The sequence below is a fragment of the Pinus tabuliformis genome, chromosome 6, assembly GCF_031772625.1.
Source record: "Pinus tabuliformis cultivar Carrire ecotype Pingquan chromosome 6, CPIR1, whole genome shotgun sequence".
Lineage (NCBI taxonomy): Eukaryota > Viridiplantae > Streptophyta > Pinopsida > Pinales > Pinaceae > Pinus > Pinus tabuliformis.
In genome coordinates, this window is record NC_142292.1 from 825920908 (window position 1) to 825947430 (window position 26523).

At 37.7% G+C, this 26523-nt stretch overlaps 4 protein-coding genes across 14 annotated transcripts in view; all 4 read right to left on the bottom strand.

Moving 5' to 3' along the window:
- The window catches only part of LOC149261374 (uncharacterized), a 29338-nt gene extending 12675 nt beyond the window's left edge, over positions 1–16663 (bottom strand). The window contains exons 1-4 of one of the 7 annotated variants that reach the window (XM_089422094.1): positions 13357–16646; positions 12796–13257; positions 12341–12407; positions 11737–11785 (exon numbers count right to left, since the gene is read on the bottom strand). In XM_089422094.1, coding sequence (XP_089278220.1) covers positions 12806–13257; positions 13357–16360 — 3456 coding nt within the window. In that variant the 5' untranslated portion in view covers positions 16361–16646 and the 3' untranslated portion in view covers positions 11737–11785; positions 12341–12407; positions 12796–12805. Of the gene's footprint in view, positions 1–11394; positions 11620–11736; positions 11786–12075; positions 12233–12340; positions 12418–12795; positions 13258–13356 lie in introns of those variants that run through there. The other 6 variants (XM_089422093.1, XM_089422091.1, XM_089422098.1 and 3 more) reach the window with 6 other exon arrangements.
- On the bottom strand, positions 1059–6340 carry LOC149261375 (cellulose synthase A catalytic subunit 3 [UDP-forming]-like). Of its 4 annotated transcripts, none has more exons than XM_089422075.1 (8): positions 5743–6340; positions 5419–5615; positions 5070–5322; positions 4774–4970; positions 4312–4662; positions 3628–4212; positions 3304–3516; positions 2955–3207 (listed from the first exon to the last, which is right to left on the bottom strand). In XM_089422075.1, exons 2-6 carry the CDS (start codon positions 5593–5595, stop codon positions 4093–4095), a joined length of 1098 nt encoding a protein of 365 aa, XP_089278201.1. In that variant the 5' UTR covers positions 5596–5615; positions 5743–6340; the 3' UTR covers positions 2955–3207; positions 3304–3516; positions 3628–4092. The 4 variants fall into 4 exon arrangements, with proteins under 4 accessions (XP_089278211.1, XP_089278201.1, XP_089278205.1 ...); XM_089422079.1 differs by having other exon boundaries at positions 3362–3516; positions 5419–5631; XM_089422073.1 differs by having other exon boundaries at positions 5419–5631.
- Positions 6261–8237, bottom strand: LOC149261376 (cellulose synthase A catalytic subunit 3 [UDP-forming]-like). Its single transcript, XM_089368822.1, has 6 exons — positions 8103–8237; positions 7688–7739; positions 7184–7498; positions 6888–7084; positions 6428–6777; positions 6261–6327 (listed from the first exon to the last, which is right to left on the bottom strand). Exons 1-6 carry the CDS (start codon positions 8235–8237, stop codon positions 6261–6263), a joined length of 1116 nt encoding a protein of 371 aa, XP_089224948.1.
- LOC149261377 (putative cellulose synthase A catalytic subunit 2 [UDP-forming]) lies at positions 7543–10429 on the bottom strand. Of its 2 annotated transcripts, none has more exons than XM_089422113.1 (7): positions 9970–10429; positions 9646–9858; positions 9293–9549; positions 8997–9193; positions 8535–8885; positions 7851–8435; positions 7543–7739 (listed from the first exon to the last, which is right to left on the bottom strand). In XM_089422113.1, exons 3-6 carry the CDS (start codon positions 9528–9530, stop codon positions 8403–8405), a joined length of 819 nt encoding a protein of 272 aa, XP_089278239.1. In that variant the 5' UTR covers positions 9531–9549; positions 9646–9858; positions 9970–10429; the 3' UTR covers positions 7543–7739; positions 7851–8402. The 2 variants fall into 2 exon arrangements, with proteins under 2 accessions (XP_089278239.1, XP_089278235.1); XM_089422109.1 differs by having other exon boundaries at positions 7546–7739; positions 7851–8368.
- Positions 16664–26523: the final 9860 nt, after the last annotated feature.

A 26523-nucleotide genomic window follows, 5' to 3' on the forward strand; every position in this document is an offset into this window, starting at 1 on the left:
GGCATCAGCTAACCGAGTCACCATGAAGCTGTGACACTTCTGATGGAACACTTCACTCTGGTTCTGGTTTTCAAGTATCTTCTCTGCGAGAGGGACTCATAACTTTCCGACTACTCAAATCCAGAGTCTCAGTTTATACGTCACTAAAGGCATGATTAGCATTCGAAAAGCAGAGGGACTCCATAACTTTCCGACTACTCAAATCGGAGTCTCAGCTTATCCGTCACCAAGGCCTGGTTAGTAATACAAAATTTTGAAGTTCTAAACCGAGTCTCCTCAGTTTTTTCATTGCATTTTCTGCTCTTTTCATGACATTAATTTTCTGCTCTTTGCATGACATTATTCAAATGTAACTTGTACTCGTAGGAACTCATTGTGTGTGGAATTAAATTCTGCGACTGACAAGTATCTGACAAGTATCCACTTTGCATTCATTTTTGTAACACATCAAGAGGAAAAAAAAAAATTGAATTTTCATTGTATTTTCTGCTCTTTTCGTGACATTATTCAAATGTCACTTGCAGGTTTCCCCTCCCAAAATGTTTACCTGGAAGAATGACATTATCATCTTGAATCTGGCTGATTCTTTTAAAGTTGATTTTGATATTACCTTTTTTTATTGGGAGACTCATTTTTTACCAGAAAAATTCCCCTAATAACAAGGAAGAGAATTATGATTTATAAGAAAATTAACAGACCGAAAATGATCACTTAGTAAAAATGATAAAAACGCTTAGTTTTATGATAAAAAGACGTCCCTCCATAGCAGGGGCTGAGACATCCAACAAAACATCCCAGCACAGTATAGACATTCATCTTCTGAATGAACGCAATTCAACCTCCTTCCTATTATAAATGTAAAGATGGCAGGAGTTTTATAAGTTCATGACCGGCCGTGTAGCAAGATCCGTTGAACAATAACTTCATAGAAATCTAGAATCCATCAGGGTACATGATGAAAGAGCTTCAGCGCCTTTAACCACAAATATGAACATAGTAAGATTGGCATCAGTTAAAAGTCATCAATTATTTACGAGTAACAGCTGTGTCATTGCATGTAGTGAGATAATAGTTCAAAAGAGTAAACTAAGAATAAAATATTATATCGTTACAAAGAATCTTACAGAAAACAGACCATCAATGCTACGAGAACTACTACACTACTACACACTTTTTATGATGAATATATTACACAAACCCTCTTGGGCGTTGTCACAGGAGGTCAGATTATCTTCAGATACGGAATCACACTACAGTCAAAATTTCTTAACTATAGCTTGCAATTGTGCCATGTTCGGCAGAATCAGCACAGTACACAAACAACTGTCTTCAATATCACAATGCCATCAGTTACCAGCGTCTTTTCAGTGGATCTTACTTGGTGACTTATCACCAAAACGAAGGATCACAAGTGCCAAGAAAAATGCCCTAGAGAACAAATGACGAGAAATATCAAGAACACTGCATCTACATGCCAACAGCATCCCATCAAATTAGGTAAGAGAATTATCAAATCCTGAAAAAGCTGTAATAGAATGCTCAAGCCCTCTGAGCGGTATAGATCTTCGATGTCAGAGAAGCCTTTCCGAATCACAAATTAATTTTGGAATAGACATGGTTGACCAGCAAATGGATGTTTGGGCCACTTAGCAATTGATGCCACACTGTTGTAGGTCTGGTCCTTTGATCCAATCACCCAAAAAGCAAAAAAGAGTTTACCAAACAGGGGACCCCATGATCTATAACCGGTACCCATAGCATATGAGATGCCCGCCACCACACCTACAATGTTAATTATAAGCAAAGTGGTTGGGGGGATAAGGAGAGCAGTCCATTTGATCATATACAACTCTGCAAAATCACCACCTTCATCTGAAGTTTTTGAGGTAACAGTGAAGTTTGTGTCAACGCCAGCAAGGACCTTTAGTAATCCTTGAATGACTGCAAAGAGATGAGCAGACACACCTCCAATCACCCAGAACTGCTCATTCCTCCACCATTCATCAATGCCAACCCCGCTCCATCGCATTTCTAGTATGCCAGTAGCAAAAATGGATAAAAATAATGAAATGAACCATAAACTTGCAAGAGTGCTAATCTGCAAATCCACAAATCAAAGTTAGAAGGGTCAGAACAATCCAACGTCTGTTAAAAGACCAGTTTTAACCAGATAGTGAGTAGAGGCTAAAAATCTACCTCGGGAATAATGAATTTCCCAGTAAGAAGACATATTGCCGGCAATGTACAATATGCAAGCAGAGGAATAGAAGTGATAGGATAAACAGTGGTGTTTATATATGCCAGCCTCTCCAACCATTTGAGCCTTCCCGTATAACCATACCAAATTGGAAAATGCCTGCTAAGAAGAATTTCCACAGAGCCCAAAGCCCATCGCAGAACTTGGTTCAGACGATCAGAAAGATTAATTGGAGCAGATCCCTTGAATGCAGGGCAAGGAGGCATACAGTATATTGATCGCCAACCACGAGAGTGCATTTTAAAGCGAGTCAAAATATCTTCTGTCACAGAACCATATATCCAACCAATCTGCACAAGATACAAAATCCCAATCCATTAAAAAATTAAATCTCAGTTATGCTAGGCCCAAAGAACCAAATATAGGCACTATTATTCGCAAATTGGTGGTTATGGTTTTACCTCTTTTCCCCAATCTGACTTGTCTTCATAACCACAGCTGATTACATGGATTGCTTCTTTTAATAAATCAGCAGGAGTTGCAGATTGTGGCACGCCGCTATTCTCCATTTGAGTGGATGCCACAAAGACAAGGGATTGACCAAATTTTTTGTCCAAGCTTTTTTGGAACACCAACGGGGATTTTTCATCATCAAATCCTGTGTATAGTTAGCAAACAGTGAAATATGTAAGGCAGAGGCAAATATAAAAATGTGGCATCTAGTAGCTTAAGAAACTGTTTAGAAATTGGCATTTACCTTCCACACCTCCTTCTATGTCTTCCAGACTACTGAATATGGGGACAGTTGAATCAGTTGGCCTGTCTAATTTTTTTGTGTCGTTGTACTTCTTGTTTGATTTTCTGCTCTTCTTTCTAGGTCCACAACAGCTTGAAAAATGGATCTTACCTTTGTGAGGAGGCTCATAACCATAGAGGGCTTGCCTGTTGAAAACGCACCCTGTGCCCACATAAACAGGCCCCTGTATCCCATCCAAACCCTTCAAATTGATCTGCAAACAATCCAGTACAATATTTTAGTTTCAAAAGCGCATAAAGCAGCATACGCAAATGCAAGTCTGTAACAATGCAATTTGATCAACACTCACATCAAAAAAGACTGTATTGTGATTAGCATATCAATCATTTCTGTCAATGCCATCAAACCTTTGAGGGAACTGAACATAACAGACTTTCTTCCCAAGAGTAGGATCCATCATAAAACACATGGCCTCACTAAGGGCCCTGCTGTTGTTAATATAATGGTCACAAGCAAGATTGAGCATATAAGGGCCATTGGTAAGAACTGCGGAAACACGAACCTGTAAATAAATAACAAGAGGAACATTCTTACTAAGAACAGCATAATTTTAAAAAATCAAATTTAAAAGGCAAAATAACTTTTCCAGATTTTGGTTTAGCAAATTACTTACCAATGGTTGCTAGATGAGCACGATGGGTGAGGAGAGTGGAAATGCTACTGGCAACGTAATGGAAATTAGGATTTTTGGGTGCAATCTAGGAGCAGTGGTAGCTGGTTGTGAAGTAGCTCAGAGATTGGAGGGATGTGTGCAGCTTATGAGCCTTCCCAGAAGTGCAGGAAGCATTGTATTCAGGTCAGAGCAGGTGAGTATTTGATTAATTTTTCCTTTTGAATGGATTCTGCAGGGTGCAGAGTTCCTGACCAGATCAAGCTTTATATGGTTACTTCCACAGGCATAAGCCAACTTCATACAAGCAAAATCGGCAAAATCAAGCATCACTTCTTTCAGTCCATCGAATTTACAGAATCGATCCATCCATGCACTCAGCAATGGCATTTTCTCTGGATCTATAAAACGCTATCGGTAGCCTTCTCGAGGACTTTGATAATCGCTGACAAACCACCCAATGCGATGTCAAGCAAGCCGATCTGATCCCCTCCAAAATACGGTTTTGCTCCATCGCATTTCTAGTATGCCAGTAGCAAAAATGGATAAAAATAATGAAATGAACCATAAACTTGCAAGAGTGCTAATCTGCAAATCAACAAATGAAAGTTAGGAGGGTCAGAACAATCCAACGTCTGTTAAAAGACCAGTTTTTAACCAGATAGTGAGTAGAGGCTAAAAATCTACCTCGGGAATAATGAATTTCCCAGTAAGAAGACATATTGCCGGCAATGTACAATATGCAAGCAGAGGAATAGAAGTGATAGGATAAACAGTGGTGTTTATATATGCCAACCTCTCCAACCATTTGAGCCTTCCCGTATAACCATACCAAATTGGAAAATGCCTGCTAAGAAGAATTTCCACAGAGCCCAAAGCCCATCGCAGAACTTGGTTCAGACGATCAGAAAGATTAATTGGAGCAGATCCCTTGAATGCAGGGCGAGGAGGCATACAGTATATTGATCGCCAACCATGAGAGTGCATTTTAAAGCGAGTCAAAATATCTTCTGTCACAGAACCATATATCCAACCAATCTGCACAAGATACAAAATCCCAATCCATTAAAAAATTAAATCTCAGTTATGCTAGGCCCAAAGAACCAAATATAGGCACTATTATTCGCAAATTGGTGGTTATGGTTTTACCTCTTTTCCCCAATCTGACTTGTCTTCATAACCACAGCTGATTACATGGATTGCTTCTTTTAATAAATCAGCAGGAGTTGCAGATTGTGGCACGCCGCTATTCTCCATTTGAGTGGATGCCACAAAGACAAGGGATTGACCAAATTTTTTGTCCAAGCTTTTTTGGAACACCAGCGGGGATTTTTCATCATCAAATCCTGTGTATAGTTAGCAAACAGTGAAATATGTAAGGCAGAGGCAAATATAAAAATGTGGCATCTAGTAGCTTAAGAAACTGTTTAGAAATTGGCATTTACCTTCCACACCTCCTTCTATGTCTTCCAGACTACTGAATATGGGGACAGTTGAATCAGTTGGCCTGTCTAATTTTTTTGTGTCGTTGTACTTCTTGTTTGATTTTCTGCTCTTCTTTCTAGGTCCACAACAGCTTGAAAAATGGATCTTACCTTTGTGAGGAGGCTCATAACCATAGAGGGCTTGCCTGTTGAAAACGCACCCTGTGCCCACATAAACAGGCCCCTGTATCCCATCCAAACCCTTCAAATTGATCTGCAAACAATCCAGTACAATATTTTAGTTTCAAAAGCGCATAAAGCAGCATACGCAAATGCAAGTCTGTAACAATGCAATTTGATCAACACTCACATCAAAAAAGACTGTATTGTGATTAGCATATCGATCATTTCTGTCGATGCCATCAAACCTTTGAGGGAACTGAACATAACAGACTTTCTTCCCAAGAGTAGGATCCATCATAAAACACATGGCCTCACGAAGGGCCCTGCTGTTGTTTATATAATGGTCACAATCAAGATTGAGCATATAAGGGCCATTGGTAAGAACTGCGGAAACACGAACCTGTAAATAAATAACAAGAGGAACATTCTTACTAAGAACAGCATAATTTTAAAAAATCAAATTTAAAAGGCAAAATAACTTTTCCAGATTTTGGTTTAGCAAATTACTTACCAATGGTTTCTAGATGAGCACGATGGGTGAGGAGAGTGGAAATGCTACTGGCAACGTAATGGAAATTAGGATTTCTGGGTGCAATCTAGGAGCAGTGGTAGCTGGTTGTGAAGTAGCTCAGAGATTGGAGGGATGTGTGCAGCTTATGAGCCTTCCCAGAAGTGCAGGAAGCATTGTATTCAGGTCAGAGCAGGTGAGTATTTGATTAATTTTTCCTTTTGAATGGATTCTGCAGGGTGCAGAGTTCCTGACCAGATCAAGCTTTATATGGTTACTTCCACAGGCATAAGCCAACTTCATACAAGCAAAATCGGCAAAATCAAGCATCACTTCTTTCAGTCCATCGAATTTACAGAATCGATCCATCCATGCACTCAGCAATGGCATTTTCTCTGGATCTATAAAACGCTATCGGTAGCCTTCTCGAGGACTTTGATAATCGCTGACAAACCACCCAATGCGATGTCAAGCAAGCCGATCTGATCCCCTCCAAAATACGGTTTTGCTCCATCGCATTTCTAGTATGCCAGTAGCAAAAATGGATAAAAATAATGAAATGAACCATAAACTTGCAAGAGCGCTAATCTGCAAATCAACAAATGAAAGTTAGAAGGGTCAGAACAATCCAACGTCTGTTAAAAAGACCAGTTTTTAACCAGATAGTGAGTAGAGGCTAAAAATCTACCTCGGAATAATGAATTTCCCAGTGAGAAGACATATTGCCGGCAATGTACAATATGCAAGCAGAGGAATAGAAGTGATAGGATAAACAGTGGTGTTTATATATGCCAGCCTCTCCAACCATTTGAGCCTTCCCGTATAACCATACCAAATTGGAAAATGCCTGCTAAGAAGAATTTCCACAGAGCCCAAAGCCCATCGCAGAACTTGGTTCAGACGATCAGAAAGATTAATTGGAGCAAATCCCTTGAATGCAGGGCAAGGAGGCATACAGTATATTGATCGCCAACCACGAGACTGCATTTTAAAGCGAGTCAAAATATCTTCTGTCACAGAACCATATATCCAACCAATCTGCACAAGATACAAATCCCAATCCATTAAAAAATTAAATCTCAGTTATGCTAGGCCCAAAGAACCAAACATAGGCACTATTATTCGCAAATTGGTGGTTATGGTTTTACCTCTTTTCCCCAATCTGACTTGTCTTCATAACCATAGCTGATTACATGGATTGCTTCTTTTAATAAATCAGCAGGAGTTGCAGATTGTGGCACGCCGCTATTCTCCATTTGAGTGGATGCCACAAAGACAAGGGATTGACCAATTTTTTTGTCCAAGCTTTTTTGGAACACCAGCGGGGATTTTTCATCATCAAATCCTGTGTATAGTTAGCAAACAGTGAAATATGTAAGGCAGAGGCAAATATAAAAATGTGGCATCTAGTAGCTTAAGAAACTGTTTAGAAATTGGCATTTACCTTCCACACCTCCTTCTATGTCTTCCAGACTACTGAGTATGGGGACAGTTGAATCAGTTGGCCTGTCTAATTTTTTTGTGTCGTTGTACTTGCTTGATTTTCTGCTCTTCTTTCTAGGTCCACAACAGCTTGAAAAATGGATCTTACCTTTGTGAGGAGGCTCATAACCATAGAGGGCTTGCCTGTTGAAAACACACCCTGTGCCCACATAAACAGGCCCTGTATCCCATCCAAACCCTTCAAATTGATCTGCAAACAATCCAGTACAATATTTTAGTTTCAAAAGCGCATAAAGCAGCATACGCAAATGCAAGTCTGTAACAATGCAATTTGATCAACACTCACATCAAAAAGACTGTATTGTGATTAGCATATCGATCATTTCTGTCAATGCCATCAAACCTTTGAGGGAACTGAACATAACAGACTTTCTTCCCAAGAGTAGGATCCATCATAAACACATGGCCTCACTAAGGGCCCTGCTGTTGTTTATATAATGGTCACAATCAAGATTGAGCATATAAGGGCCATTGGTAAGAACTGCGGAAACACGAACCTGTAAATAAATAACAAGAGGAACATTCTTACTAAGAACAGCATAATTTTAAAAAATCAAATTTAAAAGGCAAAATAACTTTTCCAGATTTTGGTTTAGCAAATTACTTACCAATGGTTGCTAGATGAGCACGATGGGTGAGGAGAGTGGAAATGCTACTGGCAACGTAATGGAAATTAGGATTTCTGGGTGCAATCTAGGAGCAGTGGTAGCTGGTTGTGAAGTAGCTCAGAGATTGGAGGGATGTGTGCAGCTTATGAGCCTTCCCAAAAGTGCAGGAAGCATTGTATTCAGGTCAGAGCAGGTGAGTATTTGATTAATTTTTCCTTTTGAATGGATTCTGCAGGGTGCAGAGTTCCTGACCAGATCAAGCTTTATATGGTTACTTCCACAGGCATAAGCCAACTTCATACAAGCAAAATCGGCAAAATCAAGCATCACTTCTTTCAGTCCATCGAATTTACAGAATCGATCCATCCATGCACTCAGCAATGGCATTTTCTCTGGATCTATAAAACGCTATCGGTAGCCTTCTCGAGGACTTTGATAATCGCTGACAAACCACCCAATGCGATGTCAAGCAAGCCGATCTGATCCCCTCCAAAATACGGTTTTGCTCCATCGCATTTCTAGTATGCCAGTAGCAAAAATGGATAAAAATAATTAAATGAACCATAAACTTGCAAGAGTGCTAATCTGCAAATCAACAAATGAAAGTTAGAAGGGTCAGAACAATCCAACGTCTGTTAAAAGACCAGTTTTTAACCAGATAGTGAGTAGAGGCTAAAAATCTACCTCGGGAATAATGAATTTCCCAATAAGAAGACATATTGCCGGCAATGTACAATATGCAAGCAGAGGAATAGAAGTGATAGGATAAACAGTGGTGTTTATATATGCCAGCCTCTCCAACCATTTGAGCCTTCCCGTATAACCATACCAAATTGGAAAATGCCTGCTAAGAAGAATTTCCACAGAGCCCAAAGCCCATCGCAGAACTTGGTTCAGACGATCAGAAAGATTAATTGGAGCAGATCCCTTGAATGCAGGGCGAGGAGGCATACAGTATATTGATCGCCAACCACGAGAGTGCATTTTAAAGCGAGTCAAAATATCTTCTGTCACAGAACCATATATCCAACCAATCTGCACAAGATACAAAATCCCAATCCATTAAAAAATTAAATCTCAGTTATGCTAGGCCCAAAGAACCAAATATAGGCACTATTATTCGCAAATTGGTGGTTATGGTTTTACCTCTTTTCCCCAATCTGACTTGTCTTCATAACCACAGCTGATTACATAGATTGCTTCTTTTAATAAATCAGCAGGAGTTGCAAATTGTGGCACGCCGCTATTCTCCATTTGAGTGGATGCCACAAAGACAAGGGATTGACCAAATTTTTTGTCCAAGCTTTTTTGGAACACCAGCGGGGATTTTTCATCATCAAATCCTGTGTATAGTTAGCAAACAGTGAAATATGTAAGGCAGAGGCAAATATAAAAATGTGGCATCTAGTAGCTTAAGAAACTGTTTAGAAATTGGCATTTACCTTCCACACCTCCTTCTATGTCTTCCAGACTACTGAATATGGGGACAGTTGAATCAGTTGGCCTGTCTAATTTTTTTGTGTCGTTGTACTTCTTGTTTGATTTTCTGCTCTTCTTTCTAAGTCCACAACAGCTTGAAAAATGGATCTTACCTTTGTGAGGAGGCTCATAACCATAGAGGGCTTGCCTGTTGAAAACGCACCCTGTGCCCACATAAACAGGCAGGCCCCTGTATCCCATCCAAACCCTTCAAATTGATCTGCAAACAATCCAGTACAATATTTTAGTTTCAAAAGCGCATAAAGCAGCATACGCAAATGCAAGTCTGTAACAATGCAATTTGATCAACACTCACATCAAAAAAGACTGTATTGTGATTAGCATATCGATCATTTCTGTCAATGCCATCAAACCTTTGAGGGAACTGAACATAACAGACTTTCTTCCCAAGAGTAGGATCCATCATAAAACACATGGCCTCACTAAGGGCCCTGCTGTTGTTTATATAATGGTCACAATCAAGATTGAGCATATAAGGGCCATTGGTAAGAACTGCGGAAACACGAACCTGTAAATAAATAACAAGAGGAACATTCTTACTAAGAACAGCATAATTTTAAAAAATCAAATTTAAAAGGCAAAATAACTTTTCCAGATTTTGGTTTAGCAAATTACTTACCAATGGTTGCTAGATGAGCACGATGGGTGAGGAGAGTGGAAATGCTACTGGCAACGTAATGGAAATTAGGATTTCTGGGTGCAATCTAGGAGCAGTGGTAGCTGGTTGTGAAGTAGCTCAGAGATTGGAGGGATGTGTGCAGCTTATGAGCCTTCCCAGAAGTGCAGGAAGCATTGTATTCAGGTCAGAGCAGGTGAGTATTTGATTAATTTTTCCTTTTGAATGGATTCTGCAGGGTGCAGAGTTCCTGACCAGATCAAACTTTATATGGTTACTTCCACAGGCATAAGCCAACTTCATACAAGCAAAATCGGCAAAATCAAGCATCACTTCTTTCAGTCCATCGAATTTACAGAATCGATCCATCCATGCACTCAGCAATGGCATTTTCTCTGGATCTATAAAACGCTATCGGTAGCCTTCTCGAGGACTTTGATAATCGCTGACAAACCACCCAATGCGATGTCAAGCAAGCCGATCTGATCCCCTCCAAAATACGGTTTTGCTCCATCGCATTTCTAGTATGCCAGTAGCAAAAATGGATAAAAATAATGAAATGAACCATAAACTTGCAAGAGTGCTAATCTGCAAATCAACAAATGAAAGTTAGAAGGGTCAGAACAATCCAACGTCTGTTAAAAGACCAGTTTTAACCAGATAGTGAGTAGAGGCTGAAAATCTACCTCGGGAATAATGAATTTCCCAGTAAGAAGACATATTGCCGACAATGTACAATATGCAAGCAGAGGAATAGAAGTGATAGGATAAACAGTGGTGTTTATATATGCCAGCCTCTCCAACCATTTGAGCCTTCCCGTATAACCATACCAAATTGGAAAATGCCTGCTAAGAAGAATTTCCACAGAGCCCAAAGCCCATCGCAGAACTTGGTTCAGACGATCAGAAAGATTAATTGGAGCAGATCCCTTGAATGCAGGGCGAGGAGGCATACAGTATATTGATCGCCAACCACGAGAGTGCATTTTAAAGCGAGTCAAAATATCTTCTGTCACAGAACCATATATCCAACCAATCTGCACAAGATACAAAATCCCAATCCATTAAAAAATTAAATCTCAGTTATGCTAGGCCCAAAGAACCAAATATAGGCACTATTATTCGCAAATTGGTGGTTATGGTTTTACCTCTTTTCCCCAATCTGACTTGTCTTCATAACCACAGCTGATTACATGGATTGCTTCTTTTAATAAATCAGCAGGAGTTGCAGATTGTGGCACGCCGCTATTCTCCATTTGAGTGGATGCCACAAAGACAAGGGATTGACCAAATTTTTTGTCCAAGCTTTTTTGGAACACCAGCGGGGATTTTTCATCATCAAATCCTGTGTATAGTTAGCAAACAGTGAAATATGTAAGGCAGAGGCAAATATAAAAATGTGGCATCTAGTAGCTTAAGAAGCAGAGCCTCCTCCACATAATTATTAGGAAAACAATCAATCCTGGAAGAGTACGCCTGCCACGAAGGAAGTAGCAGATCATGAACCCACAACTTTCCATTTCAGAGAGCAATGAAAAATGTCCATTGAGAAGAGCATCCATAATCATGAACCCACAATTTTCCATTTCAGAGCATTGAAAAACGTCCATATTCAAGAACCCCAAATTTGGCATCAACAGGGCATTGAAATTTCTGAAAAATGAATAACGATTTCATTAACCTGGGAGATGAACGATTCATGGTGACTTCAAATTTTGAAACAATAAGAACTTTTAACATGCCTTTGAGAAAAGACTAATTGTTCGAAGCTCCTGGGACTGTCTTGGGATTAAAGCTCCATTTTTAAACCTGCAAAAATCTGTAGAGTATCGAAAATTGAGTAATACATACTGGGAATATATTTAATCTTAAGAGGTCAAGAAAATTGTATGATAAGTAGCAACTTCATGAGATAAATCTTCACACTTCCCACTATAAACTAAAAACCAAAAAGCATAGCATTTAATATTTTATAAAAAAACCCCTCAAATAATTAAATTTGGAATTGAGAGGTAACCATTCAGAACGTAAAACAAAATGTCATTACATAGTTTTCCTGTACCCAAAGCAGAGCCTCCTCCACATAATTATTAGGAAAACAATCAATCCTGGAAGAGTACGCCTGCCACGATGGAAGTAGCAGCTCAATATATAGAAGTCACTGATCATGATCGATGAAAGAGTACGCTTTTTTCCATTTCAGAGAGCAATGAAAAAACGTCCACTGAAGAACCCCAAATTTGACATTAACAGGGCATTGAAATTTCTGAAAAATGGATAACGATTTCATTGAACCGAGCATTGAGAATACTGAAGAATGGATAACGATTCATGCTGACTTCAAATTTTGAAACAATAAGAACTTTTAACATACCTTTGAGAAAAGACTAATCGTTCGAAGCTCCTGGGACTGTCTTGAGATTAAAGCTCCATTTTTAAACCTGCAAAAATCTGTAGAGTATCGAAAATTGATTAGTACATACTGGGAATATATTTAATCTTAAGAGGTCAAAAAAATTGTATAATAAGTAGCAACTTCATGATATAAATCTTCACACTTCCCACTGTAAACTAACAGAATGCAATTAATTTCTTTTCCATTTCTGTGAAGCTAGTTTAATTTATAAATACTATGAAAGAAGAATAAATCTAACCAAATGTAAATTTACAGTCTATTTAATCAACTGTTGAAAAAGCATCTAAATTTCATATTCGGGGTGATTATAAATAGACAATACATGGTAACAGAAATTTGTTTGAAATTTTTAAAATAAAAAATAAATATGATATTGAAAAAATAATGAGAAGATTGAAATATTTTGTACTTACCATTTTCACACTAGAATGTAGAAGAACTTTGGTCATTTGATGTTATGGAATTTATATTTGGTGCATTTGTATGGCCAAGTAAATTGGATATACTTCTTCTTATAGCAATTGTTTTTCCCACCAAATCTTCTTTGAGATTTTCCAACACTATTACCACATCTCTCATAGTTGGCCGTTCATCAGGTGAATCTTTTGAACAAAGTAAACCAACTCGTAGCAAAGAAAGTAGACAATTGTGTATATTATCTTCTTCAAATCCAGCTCCATCCTGTGCGCTAAATAGATTGTTGTCAATCACCTCCTTCACTTTGTTTGGAAATGCTAGGCTCACCCACTTGTGCATGTTTAGGTCTCCAATAAACATGTTGTTGGTTGGTCGTTTTCTGGTAAGCATTTCCAATAACATAATGCCATAGCTGTAAACATCTCCTTTGGTAGAAACTCTCTCACCCAATCCATACTCTGCATTAAAGGAAACCTCAATAAATATTTATCTCACTAGTGTATACAAAATTGTTTATGAAAAATGACAATTAAAACTAATTTTAAAAAAATCCATACCTGGAGCAATGTAACCCATAGACCCTTTCAAAGTAAGTGTTGAAGTAAGTGAATCACCAAAGTCTGCACCAATCAATCTTGCAAGACCAAAATCTGTCACATGGCCTATCATGTCTTCATCCAACAACACATTGCTGGGTTTTATATCACAATGCACTACTTGCACATGAGAATAATGATGTAGATATTCAATGGCATGAGCCACATCAATGGCAATGTTTAGTAGTGTTTTTAATCCCAGGCCACACACTTCCTCATCATTGTTGTCATCTCTGTCATGATACAAATGCTTCTCTAGGCTTCCGTTAGACATAAATTGGAACACTAAACCTTTGAAATGGAGGTTGGAGCAGGAGGTTATGATTCTCACCAAATTTCGGTGTCGAATCTTTTGCAAGACACTACACTCTGCTTTGAAACTCTTCTCACCCTGGTCATTTTGCAATTGGAAAACTTTCACAGCAACAATTGTGCCATCACTCAAAATTCCTTTATAAACAGATCCAAAACTACTTGATCCCAACAAGTTGCTCCTCGTGAATCCATTGGTTGCTATGTGAAGCTCTTGAAATGAGATCCTTTTGTGCTCTAACTTTTGAAAAATGGATTCTAAGGAATCAAAGCTTTGCACATGTATATTTCGTCTCCAAAGGAACCCCAAAAGTAAGCAACATAGTATAAAAACAATAGCTCCACTCATTGGAAATAGTATTTTCTTCACAAGTGCAAAATGACTTCTTGATGTTGGACATGCAGGTAACATGAATACTTTTGGTCCACAAAGGCCTGGATTCCCAATGAAGGACATGATAATTGTTTGATTTGCAAAAAATCCCGCTTTTGGGATTTCCCCTGTGAGATTGTTGAAAGACAAATTCAAACACTGAAGCATTTTCAATTTCTGGAGAGTCACTGGTATTGGACCTGATAAGGAGTTGAAAGAGAGATCTAGGTTCACAAGACTTAGTAAAGTTCCAAGTGAATCTGGAATAGAGCCTTGGAAGGCATTTCTAGATAAATTCAATGTTTGTAGTTCATGACAACTTCCAAGTGTAGGTGGAATGAGCCCAGTCAAGTGATTGGAGGAAATGTCTATAGCTTGAGCCATTGCAATTTTACTAATCTCCATGGGCAACGAGCCATCTAATAAATTCCATGACAAGTTCAAATAGAATTGTAGATTAGAAAGTTTAGCAATTTCTCGTGGAATGCTTCCAGTGAGCATATTGTGAGACAGGTCAAGCAATTCCAAATTTATATAGCTTCCTAAGATGGCAGGTATGCTCCCTGATAACTTGTTGTCATGAAGTAAGAGTCTTCTTAGTTGTTTAGACGGTGGAAGGGAATTGGGAATCTTTCCAGTGAGTTTGTTTCTACTAATGTCCAAGAGACCAAGTCCTTGTAATTGTTCAAATTGATTGGAGATGTTACCTTCTAATTCATTGTTTCCTAAGTCCAATCTTTCTAATTTTGTAAGGTTTCCAAATGGTGGAATGGTACCATTTAAAAAGTTTCCACTTAAATTTAGAAAGATTAGGCTACTAAGATTGCCAATATGTGGAGGAATGTTTCCTTGTATTTTGTTGTTTGCCAATGAAAAGTAAGACAAATTGGTAGAAAGTCTCCCTATGGAAAGGGGCAAGACACCACTTAGTTTATTGTCACTCAAGTGTAGTTCTTGTAAGTGAGAACAATTGGTAAGAGGTACAAGAAAGGGCATGGTTGTGGTGCTACCACTCTCAAGCTCATTCTGGTGCAACTTTAGCTTTTGAAGAAGGGATAGTTTACCCAACTCTACAGGAACACTCCCAGTCAATTTGTTGTGGTGTAGAAAGAGTAATTGGAGTTTGGAACAATTCCCAATTGTATATGGTATGTTCCCAGTGAGTTGATTTCCCCATAAAGAGAGGGCGATTAAGTTGTGGAGCTTAACACCTAATTCTAATGGAATGTGCCCTCTAAATTTGTTTTCGTAAATTACCAATTTAGTCAAAGTGGAGATATTGGACAATGAAGGGGGAATGCTGCCAGACAATTCATTTGTATACAGGTAAAGAATCTGCAGATGGGTGAGAAGGCCCAGTTCTTGTGGAATGTTGCCAATGAGGTTGTTGGTGGCAATTTCCAAGTCAGTCAAAGTGGAGATATTGGACAATGAAGGGGGAATGCTGCCAGACAATTCATTTGTATAAAGGTAAAGAATCTGCAGATGGGTGAGAAGGCCCAGCTCTTGTGGAATGCTGCCAGTGAGGTGGTTGGTGGAAATTTCCAAGTCAGTCAAAGTGGAGATATTGGACAATGAAGGGGGAATGCTGCCAGACAATTCATTTATATCAAGGTAAAGAATCTGCAGATGGGTGAGAAGGCCCAGTTGTGGCGGAATGGGACCAACCAAACTGTTTTCATACATTCCTAAATTTATCAACCTGGAAAGGTTTCCTAAAGAAGAGGGAATGGTACCTGTTAGACTGTTTGCTCCCAAGTAAAGCTCTTGCAAATGTGACAGGGAAGACAACTCCCCGGGGATATTTCCGCTCAGATTGTTGTAAGAGAGCGCCAGCGAAACCAAATTTCTGCAGCTGCTGAGTTGATGTGGTATATTTCCTTCCAATTGATTGCTGTATAGCCAGAGCCACCTCAAACGAAAGAGGCGTCCCAATTGAGGTGGGATATGACCGTGGAGCTTATTGTGTGAAATATTGAGTGAGCGTAGGAACGACAAATTGCCAAGCGAAGGGGAGATGGTGCCGCGTAGATCCATGCCATCGAGATCGATGGCGACCACTCTGTCTGGATGACGGCCGCCGCAAGTAATAGCAGTCCAGTTGCAAAGGGGGACTGTGGGGCTCCAATTGGCCAAGGAATTATGGGGATCGCTGGTAATGAGCTTCTTAAATGCCAACAGGGACTGTGCATCATCATGAAAATGAAATGAATGCGCAGAGGAGAAAGGGAAAAGGAAGAGGAGAAAGAGCGCAGGCAAAGCGAAAGAGGGAGACGGCATGGCGATGGAAATGGAAATAAGGGCGGGCTTCCGGCAGTGGGTATCGTGGGAAGGACGGAGAGAAGCAGTGGGTATCGTGGGAAGGAGGGAGAGAAGCAGTGGATATGGGGCTTCTGGCAACGAGTATTTATAGGAGAAAGTGCGCGTTATGCGGAGAAACAGTGTAAACGTCCGAGGAGTGTGGCGTGTGCGAGGAGGCGTAATAAGATTGAGGGGCGTAGACAGAATGGCGAGAGCAATGAGGTCATTGGTCTCACAGTCATAGCGGTGTTGTCAAAGTGAAGCTGCGAGTCCGCCCGGAGAAAGTGAAGGTGGGAAAGACAAGGGAAGGGGCAAGAGATGGATTTGATTAATTGAGGAGGAGGGCGTGATGATTGCCAAAATTAGTGGGTTTTCCAAATATCAACGGAGGTCATTTTCACTTTCTTTATTGTGATTAAATATGAATAGGATTTTATAAAATCATATCTAACAGAAGTAGGTGAATTAAAAAAATTATATTTAAAAATCTGTGAAGAGAAACAAAAATAATTAATAGGGAGTGTGGCGTGTGCGAGGAGGCGTAATAAGAAGAGCTCCGTGATTGAGGGGCGAAGACAGAATCGCGAGAGCAATCAGTGTGAGAGTCATAGCGGTGTTGTGAAAGTGGAGAAAAATAATAGTAGTTTTTTATACTTATTTTCTATTGCATTTCAACATTTAATATTAAAATATGAAATAATTATTATTATTATTTATTAATAGTCATTTATTCATAAAAATAATTAGTTATTTATTTATTTTTATTATAATTGATATAGAAAATAATTTATATTTACTTTTCAATATTCAATTGGAGAATATGAGAAAAAAATAATAAAATATTAAAAATAAAATTGATTATTTAGGTTTATTTTCATTATATTTTAAGATGGAAAAAAAAAACAGATAGATTAATAAAAAAGATAAAAATAACTGATTAATTACTCACTTTTTATATGACATTTTAATCTGAGAATATTAGTAGGAAAAATGAAAAATTTGTACAAATTTTAAAAAAATATTAAAATAATTAGATATTTATATTTACTACTTATTAGATTAATAATTAATTATTTTTTGTTTTCTATTTCAATTTCACATTGAAATATGAGTGAAAAAAAATATTTATTTTTTGTAAAAATGAATAAAAGTAATGAAAAATCACTGATCGTTTATATTATTTTAAAAAAATTGTATAAATGAATAAAAATAATGAAAAATAATTGATTATTTAAATTTATTTTTTATTGGATTGAAATAAATAAAAAGTTTGTACAAATAAATAAAAATGATAAAAAAAAATAATTAATTATTTATACCCCTCACTTTTATATAAGTATGTCGACAATTTATTGATAATATATAATAGTCTTATATAAATATATTAACATTTTATTAATAATATATAGTTTTATTAGTAAAAAATAAAAAATAATTAATCAATTTAATTGAAAAGAAAAAAGATCATAGATGTCTTGGAGGTAAATCTTACCTTTTTATTTGTGCATCCTACTAATAATATTCTACATTATTCTATGGATTTTAAATCCCTCCCATCAACCTAATAATTTTGATAATTATAAAAGCCCTATTAAAAAATATAAACTTCTATTAAAATAATTATTAATAATTTTGAGTTTATTTAATAATTTATTTTCAAATAATTAATTAACTTGATTTGATTTATAGAGTAACAGTTCTATCTATTATATTATTGTATGGTTTTATTGTCTAGCCATCAAAGTGATATCAAAACTCTAGATAACCACCATCATTGCACCATAAATTAAAATTTGAAAAATATAAATAATATTTTTCTTTTAATATTTTCAGGGGTGGGATCCTCAACAACATTTTTTCCCTTTTTCCACAAGTAAAAAATGCTCCACTTTCTCGAGGGTTACAAGACACATGGATAATGCATAGTTCAAAGGAAGAATGATAGATCACTAGCCTATCATTTTTCATACAAAATTCATTCTATACCAGGTAAAAATTTCCGCAAGTAAAGTAACAAGAGATCAGAATGAAAAACGCTTTAAGAAACCCTACAGATCTAACATTAAGCACACCACGCCACACAGTAAATTAAAAATTCAATATACTCACTCAACAAATAATAACATACCCTAATCTCATCAAATCATAGTATTGAGCTAGTTTTGTGGCCAACCCAACCAGCTCGCACCCTCTATCAACAATTTAGCTCACGCAGATATTATATCATAAAATGTATAACATAATTAAACAAAGCCTAGTGTGAAGTGCTTTGATTAATATTTGAAATCTCAGCCTTTACATGGTGCAGGAAAAGATCAGACTCCAACAAACAGAGGGAGTGATCCACATATTGACTATACTCGCGTAATGTTACATTGAAACCGTCTCTCCCCAAGCTCAAGGCCTTCTTTCAGTTTATATATATCTTTACATTACAAATCAGCCTATTTACAAGCCAATCGAGTACAAAAGGAACAAATTACAAATCGTAACAATTTTCCATGGATAAAAGTCGGATATAGTTCTGGTGCAACTAAAACTCAAATAGAGGAGTTGAATTTGGTACATCAGGGACTGTTTTGGTAAATCGCTCCTCTTTTCTTGGTCTGTGACTAGTGGTGAAAACTAATTGCAATGTTGACCAACAAGTGTTTCCCAAAATATCCTCGCACTGATATTCAAACTTCCAAATAAGTAATGTCTTCTAAATTTGAATAATTGAAGTAGTCTACATATTCTTTGCCTTTAGTGCAGGAATGTGAGTGCAGGAACTTGATGTGTGGTGCAGGAACCCTTCAGAGTGTGGGTAGTCTATAACTTATAATAAACTGGTGCAAGAATCCTCATGAGTACATGAATCCCAATTGGTGCAGGAATATGATGCATAGTATAAGGAGGTGAGTGCAAGATCAAGGTCTGTTGGCATATGCATAAAAAGGTAATCAACTAAGTTTAAACCTGCAAACACACGAACTATTATTAATGATGCTTTTAATTTTTAAATCTCATTAAAACAAGGGAATCATGGAAAATAGTAAATAATTACTTTATTATCTCCAAGAATGCACAAAACCACGACAATAACCATTCAAACTAAACAAAATCATCAAGGATTTTTGAGTAAAAGGTGATATAAAGAAAGAGAAAATAGAGGCCTGAGATTCCCCCATGTTGATAATTTTGCATGTCCTCATGCAAGAAAAGCAGTTGTTGTACTATCGCTCCTTGCAAAAAAAAAAAATTATTAAAACATCTATGGATGAACTTTACACTCATAATAGTGTTCCTGCAACTTTGTGTAATCAACATTTCCTTTGCTAGATAGAGCTTGTTCTAAAAAAATAGAGTGTTTGTTGGACTCTTTATTTATTAAGACTGATTTCAAGAAAGTCTAACACAAGGGCTACCATAGGAATACTAAATTGCGAGGATGGTGTTATTACTAAATAAAATATCCAACTATTAAAATTTCCACGAGTATCTTAGGGACAACATTGATCATAAGTTTTACTTTAATATCCTCATTGTAAATATAAGTGACATGATTTGAAATTCATGGTGTTAAGAATAGACAGAATAATACCTTCCCATAGTGACCGTCTTACCATTATCTAACATATATTTGAAGCTCCTATTATCCGGGAAAATTGAATCACTTGCACTAAGGGTCCCACCTCCATAGTAAAAAAATAAAAAATAAAAAATAAAAATCCAAAAGATAACTCCAAAGCATAATGTCGGAAGAATCCTAAAGCCATTCTTAGGGAGATATGATAATGAGTTCAGGGAAAGAAAAAAGCAACCAAGTAAACTACAGTGTAAAAGCAACTCTTATACCATAGGCATGGCCTTGCTGCCTGCTGGTGTCTATAACCTCAAAAAGGATGACTTTTAACCCCACGAAATGCATTTGTCCCATCTATTAGATATAGATTTAGAGTCAATTGAAAGCATTTACATTTGTTTAGAAATTAATTGAAGGCTATTGTCCTAGCTTGGTAACCAACTAATGACAATGTCATCACAAGAAGTAACAAGAATGAATAAGCTGACTCGTGATGAGACTGGTTGTCTTCCAACTTTTCAACTGAAAGCCATTACCCTGGTTTGGGGACTAGTAGCGGTAATGTCATTTTCATTAGGACCCGTGATCATGGTAGGTTGGCTCATAATGAGACATCCTATCCCTCAACTAATATGTTTATGAAAAAAACTATGATTATGATTGACCTCAGATAGGTTACTTAATAGGTGGGGAGGAAAATCCGCTCCTTAAGAGCACAATATGGCGTGAAAATTTTTTAATTACTAATATTTATTGATTGGTCCTTCTACCCTAAAGACTCATTTTAAAGAAAACATCTTAGATAATGACTAAAATATTCCTCGAATTGATCATGCTAGGGTTCTCATGATAACTCGTTAGGGTTTTATAGGAGTGGTCCACCATAGGAGTATTTTCATCAATACCTTCGAAGAGAAATTTGAAAAGGTTTCTTGGATGGTAGTTTGTTAGAATGAATAGGCCAGAAGTAGCATTTTCACCTTATGAACAGAAAGTATTAAACACAACTATAACAATATCCCTAACTGAACCAATGGATAATATCGGTCAATAATCAAAATCACTTTATCAATTATGAGGCATTTAGAGTGAATTGTTTTTGACAAGTCTATAACCAGGGGATGTTACAGACCCCTCCTCCTTGGGGAACACCGTCCTTAGTGTTAAACCACATCAAGACCTCAACAAAACCACTGAAAAGAAAACATATTGCCCATGGAGCTTTATAACTTAGCTTGTTTTAGTATTTACAATGAATGACCTGCTCAAAATCAAAACATCATGACAACATGAAAAGATAACAGCATACTTCTTATTGGAGCTTTATAACTTAGCTCATGGTGGTATTTACATCCATATACATATGTACATATACCAAAACATCAACAAAACATATGCCAAACATATGTCAAACATCAAACCAAAACTGCTTTGCCTCCACTAGAAAACAAAGAAGGATAGATGGCCCACATTTGATCCACCATCTCCCATGTAGCTTCTTTGGGCCCAAAGTGCATCCACTACACTTTAACTTGCTCTATGGATCTGTTCCTGAGCATGAGTTGCTTCCACTGCAGTATGCACTGAGGATCCAACTAGAATTCTCCTTCTTGCTCCACCTCCAATATAGACCACTCAATAACATGATCAACATCCTTTATATACCTTTTAAGTAATGAAACATGGAAAACATCATGGAATTTCCCTATTCAAGGCAGTGTAAGTCGATAGGCCACCGTTCCAATCCTCTCAAGGATCTCAAAAGGCCCACAATACTGTGGTGCCAACTTGGCACATGATCCAATCCTCAAACAGCTCTTCTTGGCCTTGATGTGCAAATACACATGCTCCCCAACCTGAAACTCCTTGAATGCTATATGTTGGTCCACATAAATCTTTTTTCTATCTTGTGTTGCCATGAGATTCTTCTTTATAACCTGCATTTCCTATTCCATGTTTGCCAACATATCCAGTCCAATAAGTACCATGTTCACTGTATCACTCCAGTTGATGGGACTATTACAATGCCTCGAAATGACTCATCCTCAATGAATCCTGATAACGATTGTTGTATTTGAACTCAACCAATGGAAGATAATCCTCCCATATTATTTGTTGGTGCATCATGTACATCCTCAACATATCCTCCAAGATCCTATTGACCCTCTCTATTTGTCCATCTGTCTGCAAATTATAAGTTGTATTGAAGGCCAACTCAAGATCATCAGTGACATCGTTCCATTCGTGCTCATTCAACTTCCTGGACTCATAGCACACCACCTGTCCCTCTTTCATAAGGACTCCACCAATTCCTATTTTACATGCATCTGTACACACTACAAACTCTTTATCTGGATCTACAATCTTAAGGAATGGAGCATTGGTCAACAATGGCTTCAACTTCCTGAAACTCGTTGCACATTCTTCTATCCATTCGAACTTCTTATGTTTCTTCTACAAGGATTTCATAGGATATGTAATGCATGAGAAGTTCCTGATGAACCTCCTATAGTAACCTACCAATCCCATGAATGATCTCACCTAATCCACATTCTTTGGAGCTTCTCACTCCATGATGGCCCTTCTTTTTTGTGGATCTACTATTATGCCTTCCTTGGAAACAACATGTCCCAAGTAATGCACCTCTATCTGAAAGAAGATGCACTTGCTAAGCTTGGCATACAAGTGATGCTCTCTTAGCAATCTCAATACTGCTGCTAAATGCTCAGCATGCTCTTCTTCATTCTTGGAGTATATCAAGATGTCATCAATGAATACAATAACAAACTTTTCCAAATAAGGACACAGCACATTATTCAGCAAACACCTAAATGTAGCTAGGGAATTAATAAAACCGAATGGAACTACACCAAAATCATAATTCCCATACCTGGTCTTGAATGCAATATTGTAGGTATCCTTTTCATTGATGCGTAAAAGATGGTATCCTGATATCAAGTCGATCTTAGAGAACAATGATTCTCCCTTCAGCTGATCAAACAAATCAACAATCCTTGGCAATCGGTACATGTTATTGATCATTACCTTATTCAACTGTCTGTAATCAAAGCACAATCTTATAGTACCATATTTCTTCTTTACGAACAACAATGGTGCACCCTAAGGTGATACACTTGGCCTAATGTATCCCTTGTCAATGATCTCCTTTAAATGTAATTTCAACTCTACTATCTCTAGAGTACTCATCTTGTAAGGTGCCTTTGATGTTGGTGTTGCCCCTGACACCAACTCAATAGAGAAATCTGTACACACTACAAACTCTTTATCTGGATTGTAATCTTAAGGAATAGACCATTGGTCAACAACGGCTTCAACTGCCTGAAACTTGTTGCACATTCTTCTATCCATTCGAACTTCTTATGTTTCTTCTGCAAGGGTTTCATAGGATATGTAATGCATGAGAAGTTCCTGATGGACCTCCTATAGTAACCTACCAATCCCATGAATGATCTCACCTAATCCACATTCTTAGGATCTTCTCAATCCATGATGGCCCTTCTTTTTTTTGGATCAACTATTATGCCTTCCTTGGAAACAACATGTCCCAAGTAATGCACCTCTATCTGAAAGCAGTTTCACTTGCTAAGCTTGGCATACAACTGATGCTCTCTTAGGAATCTCAATATTGTTGCTAAATGCTCAGCATGCTCTTCTTCATTCTTGGAGTATATCAAGATGTCATCAATGAATAAAATAACAAACTTTTCCAAATAAGGACACAACACATTATTTAGCAAACACATAAATGTAGCTAGGGAATTAATAAAACTGAATGGAACTACAACAAAATCACAATGCCCATACCTGGTCTTGAATGCAATATTGTAGGTATTGTTTTCCTTGATACGTACCCGATGGTATCCTGATCTCAAGTCGATCTTAGAGAACATTGCTTCTCCCTTCAACTGATCAAACAAATCAACAATCCTCGACAATTGGTACATGTTATTGATCATTACCTTGTTCAATTGTCTGTAATCAAAGCACAATCTTATAGTACCATCTTTCTTCTTTACGAACAACAATGGTGCACCCTATGGTGATACACTTGGCCTAATGTATCCCTTGTCAATGATCTCCTTTAATTGTAATTTCAACTCTACTATCTCTAGAGTACTGATCCTGTAAGGTGCCTTTGATGTTGGTGTTGCCCCTGACACCAACTCAATAGAGAAATCTACTTCCCTGTGAGGAGGTAACTATGGAATCTGTGCTGGAAACACATCTTGATACTGCTGCAATATAGGGTACGTCTTGAATATTTCTGCATCCTCAACATCTTTACCCTTATCACTAGATATATGGTGCAAACATCACACAACCTTTTCTGCAACTACGCTTATCCTACATAGTGGTAACCATCCTCACTGATGTAGGCTTATTCTTTCCCTGCAAAATTCTATTTTCCCCATTATCATCCAAGCACTTAATGGCCTTGTCGAAGCAATCCACTTTGGTCCTGTGAAGGTACAACCAATCCATACCCAAAATCATGCTATACAATCCCAATGGAAGTACATTCAAATGTATTGTTGTAGGCATAGCATGTAACTCAAATGCACAAGCTCTTACCCGATGGTGAACTCTCTTATTTTTACTTTTATCCAACTGTACGAACCAAGATTCTGCATGCACTTTTTTTCTCAAACCACAATTATCCACCAGGTCATGATTAATATAACTATAATTTGATCTAGGATCAATCAAAATAGAAACAAATTGATCACAAATCTTACCATCCATATCAATGACAGATGAATGATGATTTACCTGCCTATTGTCCACAACTGCATAGATTTGAGGAATGATATGATCAACATCACCAATTGTATGCGCCTCCTTAGAACTATAGATCTGGAGTCTGCCACAATGATACTGCGGACACTCCCTCTTACGATGATCCTTTCCACATATCCAACACTACAATGATGCTCTACCATTGCCTCTAGTCTGCTACTCTCCATGTCCCTTCTCAACTGTATTGAACTTCTTGTAAGGGACTACATTTTATTTCTCACTTGCATCTTGAGGTCTTCCTCACTTTGGTGGCCATTTTCCTTTAACTTTATCATTTCCTTTCAAGTCACGCTTATGCTCAACTTTGCACTTCGACTACCCATAACAATGTTTCATATTTCAGATGGCCTCCTCCAATGATATAGGCTCATTGAACTCAATTCGGTGTGTGTATGCTACTAGAAGTCCACTGATGAATCTCTGAACCTTGGCCTTCTCCTCCTTGAGGTAAGGCACATATCTCAATAGCTCCAAGAACCTGCTAGTATACTCATCGTCTGTCATGGAACCCATCTACAACTCATAAACTCCTTAGCTCTATCATCATAGTACCTTTTTGAAAAATACTTCTTCTTGAAGAGCCTCTCAAGCTCATTCCAATTCAAGTCATTCTCATGAATACCTCTAGCATTCTTCACATCATCCCACCAAATATTTTCTTTCCCTTTAAGACTGAAAGTGGCTATCTTTTCTTTCATGTTTTTTGAATAATCATGCAATCTAAAGAACTTCCTCATACCAAGAAACCATGCCTCAAAATGCTGTGATTTGTTCATCTCTCCAGCGAATGTAGGTGGCTTTGCTTTCTTAAACTCATCCAGAAAATATCCCTTGTCACTGCTTCTATAAGGATGATAAAAATGACGATCATAATGCCTATCCGAACTGGAATTAGAGTAGTACCTGTGCCTATCACCCCTCCTATCTAGAGTATCCAAGGACCTGCCATCTCTGATCGTGTCCTCTCCATCCAACCTGTACTCACCATGAGACCTGCTGCCATATGCCCCATTAGTTTTTTCCTCCTGCTCATGGATGATCTAAAGTGGCCCCTATCGCTGCAATTTTGAAAAACTCTAAAGGAGTATTGCATTATCCTCTACTAGTTTCTCTTGTGCCTGCATGATTTTTTCATTGTTCGCCGTAAAACTCCTTATTTTTTCCTTCAAGATTCTCAACGTGTCTGCTAAATCAGAAGAGTGCCCAACACCACGTTGCTTATCTAATCCATAGGGAGAGCCTTGGGAACTGTAGTCTACAATATTGCTAGTCATCTTTAATATTCTTCCTGCAAGGTATATCATGTCAGCTAAACCAAATCATAATAAACCAACTTACCTTAGTATAATTCGAGGAGGATACCTAGTCTCCAAGATGAACAAATCAACATAATACATGGATAACATAATCATGACATCATATAGAAATATAGCACATAGTATGTAACCATATATCTATCATTCTAACTAGAGTCCAGTCATCAATGCATGACCATATCAACTACACATACCATGAACTCATGCATGACAACAACAACCATATCACTGTACACTTGACCACATGTGAATACTAACATGCATAAACAACGTGTAACCAATCATACACTCATGATGACAAACTTCACACCAACAACATCCTCTTTCACATGGAGACATCACTACAACCATGACCAACACCATGCATATGCAACAAGCACATAGACCACAAGGATGATTAACACACGTGCAACTGATATGAATGCATGAAAAACACACATCCC

Excerpts from the sequence above, each read along its gene's own strand:
- LOC149261375 (XM_089422075.1), bottom strand. The coding sequence starts at position 5,595 with ATGCTCAATCTTGATTGTGACCATTATATAAACAACAGCAGGGCCCTT. Across the intron at positions 5,323-5,418 it reads ACAATACAGTCTTTTTTGAT|ATCAATTTGAAGGGTTTGGA; the intron begins GTGAGTGTTGAT and ends GATTGTTTGCAG. Across the intron at positions 4,663-4,773 it reads AGTCAGATTGGGGAAAAGAG|ATTGGTTGGATATATGGTTC; the intron begins GTAAAACCATAA and ends TATCTTGTGCAG.
- LOC149261376 (XM_089368822.1), bottom strand. The coding sequence starts at position 8,237 with ATGCCATTGCTGAGTGCATGGATGGATCGATTCTGTAAATTCGATGGA. Across the intron at positions 7,740-8,102 it reads ACCATATAAAGCTTGATCTG|GTTCGTGTTTCCGCAGTTCT; the intron begins GTCAGGAACTCT and ends ATTTATTTACAG. Across the intron at positions 7,499-7,687 it reads TTATATGCTCAATCTTGATT|ACTTGCATTTGCGTATGCTG; the intron begins GTGACCATTATA and ends GCATTGTTACAG.
- LOC149261377 (XM_089422109.1), bottom strand. The coding sequence starts at position 9,530 with ATGGGATACAGGGGCCTGCCTGTTTATGTGGGCACAGGGTGCGTTTTC. Across the intron at positions 9,194-9,292 it reads CATAGAAGGAGGTGTGGAAG|GATTTGATGATGAAAAATCC; the intron begins GTAAATGCCAAT and ends AACTATACACAG. Across the intron at positions 8,886-8,996 it reads AGTCAGATTGGGGAAAAGAG|ATTGGTTGGATATATGGTTC; the intron begins GTAAAACCATAA and ends TATCTTGTGCAG.